Here is a 16,275-nt window from a genome sequence, read left to right on the forward strand (position 1 = left end):
AAGTGGGGCTTTACTTAAGACTTGTCTAATATTCTTTTAAGGGAGTGACCGTGTTTTTGAATTGCTTACTATTAGTGCCTGTGGGTTTTTCCAGATGTGGTTTTAAATAAATAATTATATCTCTTTTACTCCAAGCCCTGGTCAGCGTTTACTTGTTCTACTGTGCTCTCTTGACCTATTCTACTGTGCTCTCTTGACCTATTGTGAATACTCTGTATACTGCCTAACTCTTCTTGAGGGAAGTCGGACTGCTCAGCCACAGCTACCAAGTGAATCTGTGTGGTACAGACTGCTACCAAGTGGGTTTACTGCCAAACACCTGTAGTCTTAAATCTTTTGCAGTGGTCCCAGAGGGAACTGCACAGGTTTCTGCCTAACAGCCACCTGCCCCTTTCCGTCCCAGCACCAAAAACTGCCTCTGCCACTGTGTGAACCACCACTTGCTACACATGACCCACACTAACTTTGTAGTGACAGTTTTAAGGATATGTATAAGCAGTCCGAGCCATTGTGGAACTGTCTGTTATCTCCATCACATAAATGAAGCTTTTTCTTCACATACACTGTGTAATAACTCATTGATAACCTGCCCACTGTCTTTGATGACAAGCGTTAAGTCGATGTTTGTCACTAGCAGCAAGATGAAGTGTGATGTATGCTGTTGGCCATAGTGTAATATTGTGACATGTTGAGAAGCCGTCCAATGGCATTATGGATGTTAAGGTAGGCTGCATGAAGTTGACACAATGGAAAAACGTGTTGCAACAAATATTGATGCGTTTGTAGATTCGCTTACAGTGGGACAAACAAACGAGTAAGGATAACCTATGAACGCTAAAGTTATGTTTTTGATTACTGCAGTTTTTCTGTTTCTGAAACTTCATAATTTGTGGACTGGTCTTTTTCTTTGCTTTCTGAACTCATGCCCTATTCTTTCGATCTGCCTCCTTTCACTACAGGGCATGAAGGTATCTTGCACCCATTTCCAGTGCGCTGCTGGTGCCTTTGCCTACTTGCGTGACCACTTTGCTCACTCGTACAGCGTAGACATGAGCCACCAAATCCTCAACCTCAACATCAACCTGATGCTTGTAAGATGAACTCATTGATTTTCCTTGCTTGGATGGTTCCTTCCTTCCTTCTTTCTTTTATCAGCGATAGCATGTCTTTGTTTTTTGTTTTATTTGTCTTTTCTGTTATGTTTCACAAAATTGCAAAACAATTGCTTTGACGCACTGCCGACTCTGATTGGAGCCAAGTTGCTTTTCCTTCTAGCCAGGAATTACCAATAGTGACTGCCTCGCAGTGCCAAAATAGTGTCCCACGCAAGAGTTGTCTGAACACTTTTGAAAAAAAAAGAACACTCCAAATTGGTAAACTGAGCTCCTGGTTCATTATTGGTTGTGTTCGACCTACCCTTCGATCCCCATTAGGATTCCACAACTTTCTGAGCAAACGTCTTATTTAGGTGGCTAAAAACCAAAGGGCTTAAAAGTACCATTAATAACACAGACTTCGGAGCTGACTTGCAGAATACCACATTGCACTTGCTGAAGAACATTGAATGCAATCTACACGAGTTTAAACAAAACTATAAATTGCCAGCTGCTCGTTCATTCTCTCCGGCATTGGTCTGTGTTGGGTAGAATTCCCATCTTGTGAGATATTCCCCTTACGTGGTGAGTCGCCCAGCACTTTTTGCTGGACTTTGGGTTTGACTCATGTGTGAGTGGGAATCTTTTTCCTCACTCACCCATTCTTGTTTTGTACTCTTGGCACCCCTTTTTGGGCTTATTTTTATGGCATCACTTTCTTGAGTCTTTTTCTATGGCATCTGTCATTTCCTACCTTATGTGCAGTGTTACTGGATGCTCCCTGACCTTTCCTCTTTGGTTTAATTTTAATTCCTTGTGAGAACTACCGTTTCCAAGGTTGGGAGGATACTTTCTATCCTACTTATACTTTTCTTGCAAGTCCAGCAAACGCCATATGTGTAGTGCTGGGGGGCTTTGTGTCCCTTTTTCCCCCTTCTCCTGTAACCTTTCGGTTATAGTGACCATTCCTTCTGAGTTGCTGGTGGCAGTGGATACTTTTTCTGCCAATTTTGTGAAACTTACAGCGCAGGTTGCATTCGCAGCTGCGGTAAGGCACCCATGGGACACCATTGATCCAAAATGGTCCTGCCTTCGTTTTTTGCCAACTCAAGATGGTTTCTTTGTTGGTCCTTCTGCCGTGCTGGGTGGTGGAGGTCTGTGTTTCTTTTGTCTTCGCTGGGATCCTTTTGTGAAGCCTGCCCGAAGGCGCAAGTGTGTCTGGGAGGACTCTGGAACTCTGCAGGCCTTTGTCCTCCAGTGTGCCTGCTTAGATGCAGTTGTAACTGGGTGACTGGCTGTCCTAAAAGGACAGCCCGACCCCTTCCAGACCTTTAGAGGCAAGATTCTGCTCCTTGAAGTCCCCTCATCCAAGAGCGGGCTGAATCGACCCGGGCTGTAACTAGTCTTCACTGGTGCTTTGAAAAAGGAGCCAACACCACAGAACTGTGAAGAATCCTTTGCTGAGAGCCTCTCCGCTCGACTGCTGCTGCAAAGATCCATCCAGTATCCGTTCTTCAGTCTGCTTGACCAAGAATTCAGTGACCGGGTCTGCGGCTGCTGCATCGTGGAGGCGTTGTGCTGTATCCTCTTCACGTTTACAGTACTGTGAAACTCTTGGTAGAACTTACCTAGAGTTGCTGTGCTGCTCCTGTGTTGCTGGAGTACTGATTTGTGCGTTTGGGAGTTTGTCCATACACGTTTGCCCAGGCCTAACATCTGTGCACCTACAGGGAGACTTCTTCGGAGCCCCAACTCTTCTGGAACTCTTGATTCTTTACAGCTGCCGGTCTTAATTATTCTCCCCGGTCGGCCCTGCCAATCTGGCTCTGAGCAGAGGGATGGACCTTTAAAGCCTAAGGTGTCTGTGAATTTAAATGCGAGTCTTACCTGCTCTGTGTTGGTCTCGATTTATTCGTCCTTGAACCAGTGATTCAAAGTATTATTTGCATTTGCTTTACTTATCTTGAATTGCTTCCAACTGTTCTACAAGTGTGTACAACATTATTTTACTTAACAGTATTATCAGGTTATGATTGGTGGTTGATGAATACTTTTGCTAACCTGAAGAAACTATTTCCCTTACCTGCATTTCAACTTAAGGTTTACAAATGAACTGAGTTACAGCTGTAAAAGTCTTACTGTATATATGTATACAAGTTTCTCTTAATTATTTGATCTTAAAAGTGAACTTAACATTGCCTAGTATGTTTAATAAATATGTATATATATCCAAGTGTGGAAGTGTCTTCTTGACTGTGTGTGTGCGCTCAAAGGTCTTTGTACTATACTACAGCCCTTCTTCCTCCTAGATTAAGCCTGGCTGCTCAGCCATGGCTACCAAACCTTTTGGGTAGTTCAGGCCTATGTTAAGAGTTGGATTCCTGTACACTAAATTAGTCTTCTATAGTCCTACCATAAGTGGACTTTAGTAAAACCCTCCAACCGTCTGTAAATGAAAAATGAATTGCATTAATATTTTAAGTTTCTTAACTCGTTTGCCACCACGTGAATGTTTTTAATGACTTCCAAAGCTTGAAGGATTAGTTGTGCCAAGGTATGACCATATGACAATGTCGAGAAAGGCAACATTTGATATTACCCATCCCCACATCACTTTCATGTTCAGTGACAGACTGTAATCACGAGTAGTTTCACCAACATGTCCTTTGCCACATAGGCGCTTAATCATGTAAATCATACATTTAGTAGTAAAAGTGTTGGAACTTTATCTTTTTGCTGGACTTTGTATGGGTGACGTAGTCCCCTTCATTTCTATTGCAGTAACTGCATTTCGAGGGGATTGGGTCCTCCGACGTATTCCATATCTATGACATGTAATCACCACAGCTGTGCTGCTTCGGAAACTTTTTTCTACGTCGATGCGCCGTCGTCGAGGACCTCGTCCGACGTCATCCGATGTGATAAGTAGGACGCACGACGCCCGTAGCCTCAGTTCCGTTTTTTCCGCGAACGTGTTGCTTCGTGATTCTCGGTTCACGCCTCGACTCTTTAGAGTTCTGTTCTTCGAACCTGTTCGTTTTGTGAAAATCCTTCGTGTGAAGATGTCTTCTACTTCGTCTTCGACCCTGCGTCCGGGTTTCAAGAAGTGCGGGGAGTGTGGCTCCAAGATGTCGGTGACGGACTCGCACGACGCCTGCCTCTGGTGCCTCGGGGAGGCCCACGACACGGATGACTGTATCGACTGCCAGTCGCTCACGTCCAAAGCCTTACGCGAACGTAAGAAGTTGTTGTCGGTAGGTCGGGTGTCCAAGCCCAGGAAGTCGAAGTCTGCGGGGCTTTCGATGGATGATTCGAGGGGTGACTCTCCGCGTTATCGTCGGAAGTCTCGTGGGTCTCCTTCTAGGAGTCAGTCTCGCCACTCCTCAGCCTCTTCGAGGCATTCTCGGAAGCGCCGACACCGGTCGTCTTCCAGGTCCTCTTCGGAGGACTCTGCCCGGCACGTCGCTTACCCAACCAGCCGTGCGACGCCGGAGGAATGGGCTTCCTTCGGGAAGGAAATGCTGGTGATTCTTGAGTCGCAGGGTACTAAGCCGTCCGCGCCCCCGAGTGGGGTCGGTCGTGAGAGGTCGAGAGACACCGCTCGCAAGAGTGGTCGGCACGAATCACGGGAGAGGTCCCGTTCGGACAAGGAGACTCGTTCTCGACGTACCCGTTCCAGGTCCCGGTCCTCGACGCGTTCGAGACCGTGTGCACCTGTGAGGTCTTCGAGGAAGACATCGACGTCTGAGGCGTCAAGGGCGTCGACAGGCTTTCTCGAGGCTTCGGCTCCGAGGAAGTCGTCGAAGCCGTCGACGCTCAGGTCGTCGAGGGACACGCTCGGGGCTCCGGCCTCGAGGGCTGTGTCGACGTCGCCGATGCTGGAGGCGCTGCATCTGACGTCGACGCCGATTTCCTCAACGCCGATCCTCTCGGCGCTGATGCCGGTTCTCTCGACGCCGGCGCCGATTCGCTCGACGCCTTTCGTGTCGGAGGTACCCCGTGGCACGGGAGAACCCCCTAGGAAGGCTCTGGTTAAGAGCAAGCACTCTCGGGTGCCTTCTTTTCGCCACCTGGACTATATTTCAGAGGCGGATGAGGATTCTGATGGCCTGATTCCTAGTCGGGTTCCAGATGAAATTGTCTCGGGCCATAGTCAGTTTGACGATTTGAGACAGTCACTGCATGATGCCAGTGGACTGGACACCTCTCCGGAGGTGGAGTTTTGTAGGCCTGAGCCTGGCTCTCATGCCGATTCCTCGTACCGGCGCCTTATGGCTAGGGTTTCTGAGTACTTGGGATGGTCTGCTCCCCCAGGGGAGTTTGTGCAGGATGATCTGACGGACATCCTTGATGTTGGTCCCCCAACTGATCCGGTACTGCCGTTCCATATGGCTTTACAGAGAAGGGTGGCGGCGGCTTGGACTGCTCCGGAGAGTCTCCCGGCGGTAGGCAGATCCTTGTCGCGAAAATACCGTCCAGCCAGTAGCGACCCCTGCTACTTGACCAGGCACCCCACTCCGGAGAGTTTGGTGGTGCAGGCGGCCACGGCCCCGGCAAAGCAGGCGTCGTACCCTACCATCCCTCCTGATAGGGACGACAAACGTTTTGATGGCTGGGCAAAGAAAGTGTTTTCTTCTGGTGGTATGGCGCTTCAGGCGGCCAACTCCATTTGTGCCTTGTCTCGTTTCACACACACTCTGTGGAACTGTGTTGCGTTAGCGGCTGAACATATTCCCGAAGGGGACGAACGGGATGGTTTCCTTGCTATGGTCCAGGATGGTAAGGATGCCATGTGTGAGTCCGTTCAGTCGGGTTTGGACTTAGCTGAATGCGTCAGTAGGTCCATGGCGGCGAGCACTGTGATACGCAGGTTTGCGTGGTTGCGGAAGTCGGGGTTTGCTCCTGATGTGCAGTCTCGGCTCCTCAACATGCCCTTTGACGGTGTACACCTTTTTGGCAGCAAGGCTGCCGAGAGCCTTGAGAGGTTGTAGACCTCGAAAGCTGCAGCGAAGTCATTGGGCGCTGCAGTTCGCCAACCTCCGCTTTTTCGTCCTAGGGGACAGCAGTGGAGGGGTGGTTCCTTTCGCTATTACTCGTCCTTCAGTAAAGCGAGAGGAGCTGGCAGTCAAAGAGGCCAACGCAGGGGTACCAGAGGTGGACGACAGGGTACCCGTGGTGCCAAGGCCGCTCGAGCAGTTGCCTCTTTGCCCTCAGGTAACGCCGCGGCCGCTCCCACTCAGTCATGAGGCCATGTCCCATGGTTCGCCGGTTGGGGGAAGGCTGGCGCAGCATCTTGTAGAGTGGCAAGCCATTACTTCAGATGTGTGGGTTCTGGAGATCATAACCCACGGCTACTGTCTTCCCTTTCGGCACAGGCCTCACGACAATCCACCGGGGAACCTCTCTTTGCAGAGTCCGGATCCGCTCCTTGCGCAGGAAATTCAAGCCCTGCTGGAGAAAGGCGCCATAGAACTGGTGCCTGTAGCGGAGAGGAACAAGGGATGGTATTCCCCTAATTTTTTTGATTTCGAAGAAGGACGGGGGATTGAGACCCATCATGGACTTGCGCGGTTTGAACAAACTCCTCAGGAAGGACAAGTTCAAGATGGTTACTCTCTCTCAAGTCCTCCAGGCCCTTCAGCTTCAGGACTGGTTGGTGTCACTCGACCTCAAGGATGCCTACTTCCATGTGCCGATCCATCCCAAGCACAAGAAGTACCTGAGGTTCGCGGTTGGCGACTCGCACTTTCAGTTTCGGGTCCTGCCGTTCAGATTGACCTCCGCCCCGAGGGTTTTCACCAAGCTCATGGTGGTGGTGGCAGCGCATCTCAGGCAAGGGGGGATTCACGTCTACCCCTACCTGGACGATTGGTTGATCAGGGGGAGCTCTCCCGAGCAAGTCCTGGATCATCTGTCCGTCGCCTGCCACTCCCTTCACAGGCTGGGCTTCTCCCTCAATTTAAAGAAGTCCCATTTGACGCCAACACAGCGGCTCCAGTACATCGAAGCAGTGCTCGACACTTCCCTGGGGCAGTGTTTTCCTACCCAGGTGAGGGCTCTTCACATTCAGCAGATGGTGCACAAGTTTCAGCATTCCCAGACGCTCCCAGCGTTCGAGTTCTTGAGGTTGCTCGGCCTCATGGCATCCTGCATTCTTCTGGTGCCAGAGGCTCGCCTGCGGATGAGATCTTTGCAGTGGGCGCTCAAGACGCAATGGTCGCAGTCCTCCGGCAGGATGTCGGACCCGGTTCAGGTGCCGCCCTCGGTCGCCCGGGACCTTCTGTGGTGGGCCGTCAAAGGCAACTTGATGAAGGGGGCTCCATTTTGGCTTCCCTGGCCGGAGGTGACGATCGTGACGGATGCATCCCTCACGGGTTGGGGAGCTCATGCCAACGGGCTGACAGTCAGCGGTCGTTGGTCTCCGTCGGAGTCCAGACTCCATATCAATCTGTTGGAGCTGAGGGCCGTCAGGCTAGCCCTGAAGGCTTTTCTGCCGACTGTGCGAGGAAAGAGTGTCCTGATCCTGACGGACAACACAGTGGCCATGCACTACCTCAACAAAAAGGGGGGGGGCAGGGTCACTTCCTCTGTGCAGGGAGGCGATGCAGCTCGAGTTCTGGGCCATCCAGCAGGAAGTTTCGATCTCGGCAGTTCATCTGGCCGGAGACGAAAACGTGACGGCGGACGCTCTGAGCAGGCAGAGCACGATCTCTCACGAGTGGGGGTTGGCTCAGGAGATTCTCCTGGAGATCTTCGCCCTTTGGGGGACCCCTCAAGTGGATCTCTTCGCCTCCAGTGTCAACCGGAAGTGCGAAAGGTTTTGCTCGCGGGAATTTCCTCCAAAAGGAGCCTTAGGAGACGCGTTCGTGGTGGAGTGGTCGTTCCCACTGCTGTACGCGTTTCCTCCAGTCCCCGTCATCCCGCAAGTGCTGCGGAGGTTACGGAGGTTCGGTTGCGGGTGATCCTCATTGCTCCGGCGTGGGCTCGGAGGACGTGGTACCCGGACCTTCTCGACTTGTCCATCTGGCCTCCGCGTCGTCTTCCCTACCGAGACGATCTGCTCTCACGGGACGGGGGTCAGGTTCTCCATCCAGAGGTCAGATCCCTCAACCTTCACGCTTGGCTTCTGAAAGGTTGAGGTATAAGGATTGGGACCTCCCTGAAGACGTGATGGAGGTGTTGCTTTCGGCCCGAAGGCCAGCAACAAAGTCTCTGTGCCGTTGGCGTAAATTCTGCGACTGGTGCCGAGTTCAGAATGTGGATCCTTTTGCATGTGACATCCCCATGGTTCTGTCCTTTTTACTTTCTTTGGCCCACAGGGGCTTGCAAGTGGGTACCATTAAAGGTTACCTGGCGGCGCTGTCCATCTTTTAGCGTGTTCTTACTTTAAAATCCCTTTAATTTCACAGTTTCTGAAAGGGCTCACTAATGTGTTCCCTCTGTCACCTTTCCTGGTGCCCGGTTGGGATTTAAACCTTGTTCTTAAGTTTCTTATGGGTGCTCCGTTTGAGCCTTTACATTCTTGCCCTTTGAGGCTGTTAACTCTGAAAACTGTGTTTTTAGTTGCGGTTACTTCTGCTCGCAGAGTGAGTGAGTTACAGGCACTTTCAGTTAAGCCACCCTTCACTGTATTTCACAAGGACAGGGTTGTCCTTAGAGTTCGTCCTTCTTTTCTTCCGAAGGTAGTGACGGAATTTTATTTGGCCCAGAAGGTTGTTCTTCCGGCATTCTATCCTCCTCCGCATCCTGGTAAGGAAGAGGAGAGGCTCCATAGGCTTGATCCTAGGAGAGCTTTAAGCTTTTATGTTTCACGCATGTCCCGGGTCAGAGTGGACGATCAACTCTTTATTGGTTACGCTGGAAAGCGTTTAGGGCAAGCTGTGACGAAACAGACTTTGTCTCGCTGGATTATTTTGGCCATCTCGGAGTGCTACCGCTTGGCGGGTAAGGACCCACCGGCTGGCTTGCGGGCCTATTCTACCAGGGGTATGGCTGCATCTACTGCCCTGCAGAGGGGTGTTCCTATTCGCAACATCTGTGATGCAGCCACCTGGGCTTCAGTACATACATTTTTACGTCACTATTCCCTCGATTCCATCCGAGCACAGGATCTGGCCTTTGGCAAGGCGGTCCTTTGCTCTGCTATTTGATTGGCTATTCTAAATTTTGATTCTAAATTCTTTCCCTCCTCCTTGCTCTGGTACTGCTTTGGGAGTCTGTCATAGATATGGAATACGTCGGAGGACCCAATCCCCTCGAAGAACAAGTTACTTTCTTACCTGGTAACGTTCTTTCGATGGGATGGTCCGACGACGTATTCCATATCGCTCCCGTCCTGCCTTCCCCGCTGCAGAATTTCTTTGCGATTGCAGCTTACGTTCCGCAAGGCTTTGTGTCTGACTGGCAGTTGGCTAGTGTCACACGTTCTGGGGGAAAAAACTACAACTGAGGCTACGGGCGTCGTGCGTCCTACTTATCACATCGGATGACGTCGGACGTCAGAGGAGGTCCTTGACGACGGCGCATCGACGTCATCGACGCAGGACGCAGACGCCGAAAAAAGTTTCCGAAGCAGCACAGCTGTGGTGATTACATGTCATAGATATGGAATACGTCGTCGGACCATCCCATCGAAAGAACGTTACCAGGTAAGAAAGTAACTTGTTCATTGAGCAGGGAAATGTCCCTTTCTTTTTCGTTGCCATCGGTTTCTGATTTTTTTCCTGATCAATAATTTCAGCTCCTGCAATCGGATCTTCCAACCTAATTTCTTTTTAAGGCATACAAAGGTTTGCTGGAAATAATGTTTGCCAACTCTTTAATGTTAATATATTGACCATTATTTTGATGTTACTGCATTTGTTTTGGGAATTAGTGGATCATGTTTTAACACGCGTTCTATTTTTTTTTAGATGCCCTTCTTTTTCTTTAATCATGAATATATCTTTCGTTGTGACTGCATGTAACAATGTATTTGGATACACCTTTGCAGTTCATTTTTCATATCTAGTTCCTTGCAAGTCAACCCTTTTTTCATCCTTGAATGCGAGTAATGAATTGATCATTTATTTATTTTTTAGTTTATAAGGTAGGAATTATATTTTTAGTTGTATGTATTACAGGCTGTTTTTTTAATACTTTTTTTGTTAATATTTGTATCCTGTAATTCTACAGTATTGTAAAGATAATCTTGTAAGGCAGTTTTGACATTTTTTTTGAAGAGCGTGTTCTTTTCATTTTTGTTGCAATAAACTCGATACATGTTAATTTCACTAATTGAACACCAATTTATTTACCTCCAAATTAATCTCACCTGAATATCATATTTGCATGCTTATTCTGATTATTTGCAGTGTGCGTTTAGCATTGACAATGGCCACCACTGCTAACAACACTACAAATAATCCGAGTAAGCATACAAATATGATATTCATGCGAGAATTTAAATCGGCGATAAATTAAAATTTGGTTACTTTTTTTTCAAATTAGTGAAAGTAACATGTATCGCCTTTTCGGTGGAATATGAACAAAATCTGAGAATGGACATCCCGGGCGAAGCCAGGTACTTAGGCTAGTGAATATGTATTTATTTAGTATTATATAGTTAAATTAATAACTTTGAATACATAAATGATCTTTACAGAAATAAAAACTTTCCGCCATCATCGGTGTCAAAAAAGCTATAAAAAGTAAAAAGATACATTTCATGCTTCCATAGCTGTTATTATATATATTTCCTTCCAAAGTTTGGTAAATTGGATTATGCATCCCTCATTGTTCCCAGACACAAAGGTTTCCCAGAGCTCATTAGGGCTAGCTGGTATGTCAAGCCCTAGGGCTCTTGTCACTTTTGCCCGTAGAGCAGTCATTGCACAACAGTCAAAGAGGGGAAGCCGGACTGTTTCACCAGTATAATTTACCACGAAACGACAAAATCTGTGGTTTCTAGCAACTTTAAACCAACACCCAGTAATCTCATTTTAACCACATTAAATTTAAGGCGCAGGTAGTCCCAAACAAGGTGATTGCCATCAAAGTTTAAAATTAAGGATGAAACCAGCTGTCTTTCTGTAATGTATGGAAGACACATTCTGCTGATGATTTCGAAGCCAAATTGACTATCGGCTGGTTGTGGCAGTAAGTCCCAAGTGATACTCTCATGGTCTGCTGGATCACCCAGAGATCTCCTGATCCATAGGTCATAGAAATGTTTGAGGTTTCACAAAGTGGAAGTTTTCATGAAAACAAGCTTAGTAGAAAACACCCCAAACAGCAACCCGATTAGAGTACTGCTTGGTGCATGGGCTAATTTCCAGTACATTGACAGACATGCCATCATGATTAGTTGTCTCATCAGTAGTAGCGCAAACTCCAAATAAAGCATTCCAGAGGAAACATATGGGGGCAATTTTAAAATCCCTTTAAGAGATTTCAACTCAATTCGGGTAATTTCCTCAAAAGACCCCAAAGCCCATGCTTCAGCAACATAGCAAATAAGAGGAGCAATTTTAATAGAATATAGTTCGACCAAAGAGTCTACAGAATACCCCCTCCTTTTAGAGGCAAAAGAGCAGATGGTCTCAGTTGTTTGGGCACAGTGAACCTTAAGTTTGTTCAAATGAGCAGAGCGTGCAAGTACTGCATTAAGCACAAATATTGCTTGACTACTTCTACAGGAGCTCCCATAAGGTTCCAAGGAGCATGTGCTACTCGTTTCGGTGGAGGCTCAAATACCATCATTTTTGCTTTCCCAATGTTCACTTTAAGTGAGTTCTCTGTCGAAATGGACTGTAGTTTGTCCAATGCATTTTTTAGGCTGCGTGGGTTAAGATCGAGAATAACTCATCAGCTTATCCGAACCACTGTACAACTTGGTCCCCTAGTTTGGGTGGAATACGCATTGGATCTATCAGAGCTTTGCCCATGTCTGATAGGTATAGATTAAACAGCAGGGCAGCCAAAATACAGCCCTGCTTGTGGGCCAATTTAGTATGAATCCAACATGAAGTTCCACTGTTATCATCGAAACGCACTTTAACTCTTGTCTCGTTGTGTAGCATCATTCTCATCTTCCAAGAGACCAAATGTAATCCCCCAACTAGACAACTTCTCCCCACAGCCTAGCATGGTCAACCTTATCAAATGCAGCGCTATAGTCTATGAATACTGCATAGACAGGGCTACTGCGATCTGTCACGATTGTTGAATTATGGCTGTGAGGACTAACATGTTGACACAGGTGGAACAACCCTTCTGAACCCAGTTTGATTCCAAGGCATAATGTTGGCAGCATCAGCCCAGCCGGTTGTTCCTCAAGGAGGATCTTAGGAAAGATCTTAGAGGGGGCATCAAGCATTGCCAACAAACGGTAGTTCCGTGGGTCAGCATGAGAGCCCTTCTTTATTTATTTTATTTTTTTTTAAAGTTTTTATTATTTTGAAAACATATAAACAATACAAACCAAACTTGCAGCATTATTTACAACAGACTCGTGAACATCAATTAATGCACATTACTGCTCCCCAAATCCCTCCCCCCTCAAGAGCTTGTTTGCGTTTCTCGTTCTGGATCTGCTGCGTGTGGCCGGGTATCGCTTCCTTCCGAAGCTGCAGAATCCATTATTGTGCCAAACAGTCCTGTTATTAACACTCTCCATGCCATCAGGTTACCCACTTCTTCTTCCCCGCACTTGCTACATGCCTCCTGCCATACTACCGTTTCAGCCTCCGCCCATTTTTGCAAATCCCGCCACCATACCTCAACCCGTGGCCTGTGGCACTGCTTCCAGCCCATGGCAATCCTTCTTTTTGCAAGCACATATGCCAGGTCTCTCAATTTCCCAACATGTTTAGTATTCCGTGGTCTGGGAAACCCTCCCAACAGGCAGGCCCAGGTCGTATCTATGTTGAGCGTGACCCCTTTATCTGCTAGTTTTTGTGCCACTTCCCCCTCCCCCCCCCCCCCAAAACCTTCAATCACTGGGCAAGGCCAGAACATGTGTGTCATATCAGCATCTTCATCGCATTTTGGGCATGCTTGTCTTCCTGCGTTTACAAACTTAGATATTCTCTTTGGGGTCATATAGGCTCTATGCATTATGTATAACTGTATCTGCTGCAATCTGGCGTTTCTGGACACCTTCTTGTGGTATCCCATAGCACGCTCCCACATCCCATCAGTCATCTGTGCCCCCACCTCCGCTTCCCAGTCCAGCCTCAAATGAGTCAAATCCTTCCCCACCCGGGTCATCACCATCTCATACAATCTAGAGATCTCATGCCCTCCTTCTGATATGTCATATATTGTTCCCATTATGACGTCTGGCTCCTCTGCCAGTACAGTCTCTGGCCAGGTTTTACGAATAATCTGCACTAGCCTAAGATACGTGACATATTGGCCTCTGTGCAAGTCTGCCTCTTCTCCCAGTTCTTTGAAATCCTTAAAGATCCCCTCTTGCCATACATCTCCCAATGTGACCAGCCCGACCGATTCCCAATAGGTCCTGATTATCATTCTGAGTTGGCTGTCTCCCCCAGCCAAGGCGACTTGCGGCACCTGTGGGGAACACGGGTACGAGTTCTCCATCAGTCGGCATACTCTGCGCCACATCTTCCACCCAAGCAACATCATAACTGGGCGTTCTTTCATTTCAAGTCTAGGCACCCAGATAATCTCCTTGAAGTAAAACGGAGTGCAGTCCTGTCCAAACAGCCTAAATTCAGGAGTTACCTCATCAGAAAGCCATTTGGTTACATATTGCAACTGACCAGCTACATAATAGGCCTCAAAATTTGGCAGCTTAATGCCCCCTCTATCATGGAAGTTCTGCAGCTTCCATAGCGCCACTCTATTGCGAGTGCCATGCCATAGGTAGTCTCTGCACATGCTATTCAGTTTGACAAAAAACCTTTTGGGTATCAAGTATGGTATATTACTGAAGAAATGTAACAGCCTGGGCAGGACCACCATTTTGAGCATCGCCCCCGTCCCATCATCGCCAGCGGCAACTTCTCCCAAAACTTCATACTTGTTCGGATTTTTCCCACAGCCACCTCGGTATTATGCAAGTGGTCCTCCTCCACCGTATGGTACACATCTATTCCGAGGTAGCGGAAGGAATCAACCGCCCACCGCTCCAGAGGGGCTCCTCTGTAGCTTCCCAATGGGGAACATGCTCGATTTTTGGGGGTTCACCGCTATGCCGGACAGTTCTGCATACCTTTCCATAACCTCTAGAATATATTGAAGATTTTCCTCCGGATATTTCAAGTATAGTAGTAAATCGTCAGCATACAAGGATATTAGATGTTTCTCTCCCCCTACCTCAATACCAACCATGTCATATTGTTGTCTGAGGTACACTGCCAGGGGCTCCAGGTCTAGAATGTATAACATCGGGGACCAGGGGCACCCTTGTCTGGTGCCCCTACTGAGTTGCCATCTCTCAGATATCACCGATCCTGTGCGCACCCTGGCCAGTGGTTCACTGTATAGTAATTTTGCCCACCTAACATAGCCCGGCCCCATCCCGTATTCTTTCAGGGCCTCCAGCAACCATGGCCACCTCACTGAGTCAAAAGCTTTGACTGCATCTAGGGACACCACCGCCATTTCCCCTTTGCTCCTGTTTCCCTCTTCAATCACCCGGTGGAGTCGCCTATGGTTGTGGGTTATATTTCTGCTGGGGACATAACTTGTCTGGTCCGGGTGTATCAGTTTGCTAATAACTCTATGCAGCCTATTGGCCAGGACCGCCGTCAATATCTTGCTATCCTGGTTCAACATTGACAAAGGCCTATAGGAGCCGCAGCTATGCCCTGGCTTGTTGGGCTTAGGAAGCGGCACAATTAACGCGTCTCTAAGCGATTCCGGCAGCTGGCCCATCTCAAAAGACTCATTGAGCATCTCTAGCATAGGAGGGAGTACTTCCTCTCTATATGTTTTATAAAACTCGCCAGGGAATCCGTCCATGCCCGGGGTCTTACAAGTGGGTAGCTGCTTCACCACCTCCTCCAATTCCTCTAAGGTAATCGGTGCGTCCAGCTCCTCCCTTTCTTCAGCACTAATCTTAGGTAATTCCATGTCTTTTTTAGAGTTTCTCTAATCTCCTCTCGGTTGTCCCCTCTTCTGTCCTCATATAATGTCCTGTAATAGTCTCAGAATGCCTCGTTGACTCCCTCGTGGGTGTCAACCACCTCCCCGTCTTCTCTAGTTATTGTCCTAATCGGGGGCCTGGGGGTTTCGCTCTTATATAACCACGCCAACAAGCGGCCAGTTTTATCCCCACCTGCATGTTGCCTCTCAACATACTTCTTATAGTTAAGGTTGCAGAGCCTTTCCCAAAGCTCTGCACACCTCTGCTGTAGTTCAAGTACAAGTTCCACATCCCCTCCCGCCCTGTTGCTTTCCCGTTCCAGTTTCTCTTCCGCTTCCTCTAGCTCCGTTAGGACCCCACCCTGTAGGCCTTTTGATTTAGCAATAGCAGCACCCCGCAATACCACCTTAAAGGCTTCCCAGAGCGTGCACGCTGAGTCCACGCTGCCTGTGTTTACCTCAAAGTACTGTGTGATCGCATCCCTGATATCTTCCCTGAAGACCGGGTCCCGGAGCGCCTCCGCCCGGAGGCGCCATGTCGGTATCCGCGCCCTGGGGCGGCAGCACTGCCAACTCAGAACCAGAGGCGAGTGGTCCGACAGGACCCTCGCTCTATAGTCTATTTGGGTGGTCTCTATCACCACATCTGGCATGGCAAAAAAGTAATCAAGTCTCGTGTGCAGTTGCTGTTGAGCTGAGTAATGCGAGTACTGTGTTTCATTAGGGTGTTTCAGCCTCCAAACATCTGCCAACTCGAAGTCGTCTAGTAATGTCTGCAATAACCCTGGCTGCTGGGGTGGGCCTATCAATCTTATCATCAGATCTGTCTGCCTTTGGGTTGAGCACGCAGTTGAAATCCCCTCCCCAGATGACCACTCCTCCCATACACGCGCCCAGATGAGTACACAGGGTTCTAAAATATGCCGCAGTATTTTGGTTGGGGGCATACGTATTTATAATGCACACCTCTCTATTCTCCACCAAAGCCTTTAATGTGACCAACCTCCCCTCCGTGTCCACCACTTCTTGTGTAAGTTGGAGCGGAACGTGCGGTGCCACCCAGACCAGCACTCCCCTAGCGTAGGCA

The 16,275-nt window shown here is 48.4% G+C and overlaps 1 protein-coding gene across 2 annotated transcripts in view; it reads left to right on the forward strand.

Moving 5' to 3' along the window:
- PTPN23 (protein tyrosine phosphatase non-receptor type 23) overlaps positions 1–16,275 on the forward strand; it is a 1,404,706-nt gene that overhangs the window by 296,603 nt on the left and 1,091,828 nt on the right. For both annotated transcript variants that reach the window (XM_069645828.1, XM_069645827.1), the window contains exon 6: positions 960–1,091. In XM_069645828.1, coding sequence (XP_069501929.1) covers positions 960–1,091 — 132 coding nt within the window. The remainder of the gene's footprint in view (positions 1–959; positions 1,092–16,275) is intronic.

This window comes from Ambystoma mexicanum, chromosome 2p, assembly GCF_040938575.1.
Source record: "Ambystoma mexicanum isolate Mex_15411 chromosome 2p, UKY_AmexF1_1, whole genome shotgun sequence".
NCBI classification, from domain to species: Eukaryota; Metazoa; Chordata; class Amphibia; order Caudata; family Ambystomatidae; genus Ambystoma; species Ambystoma mexicanum.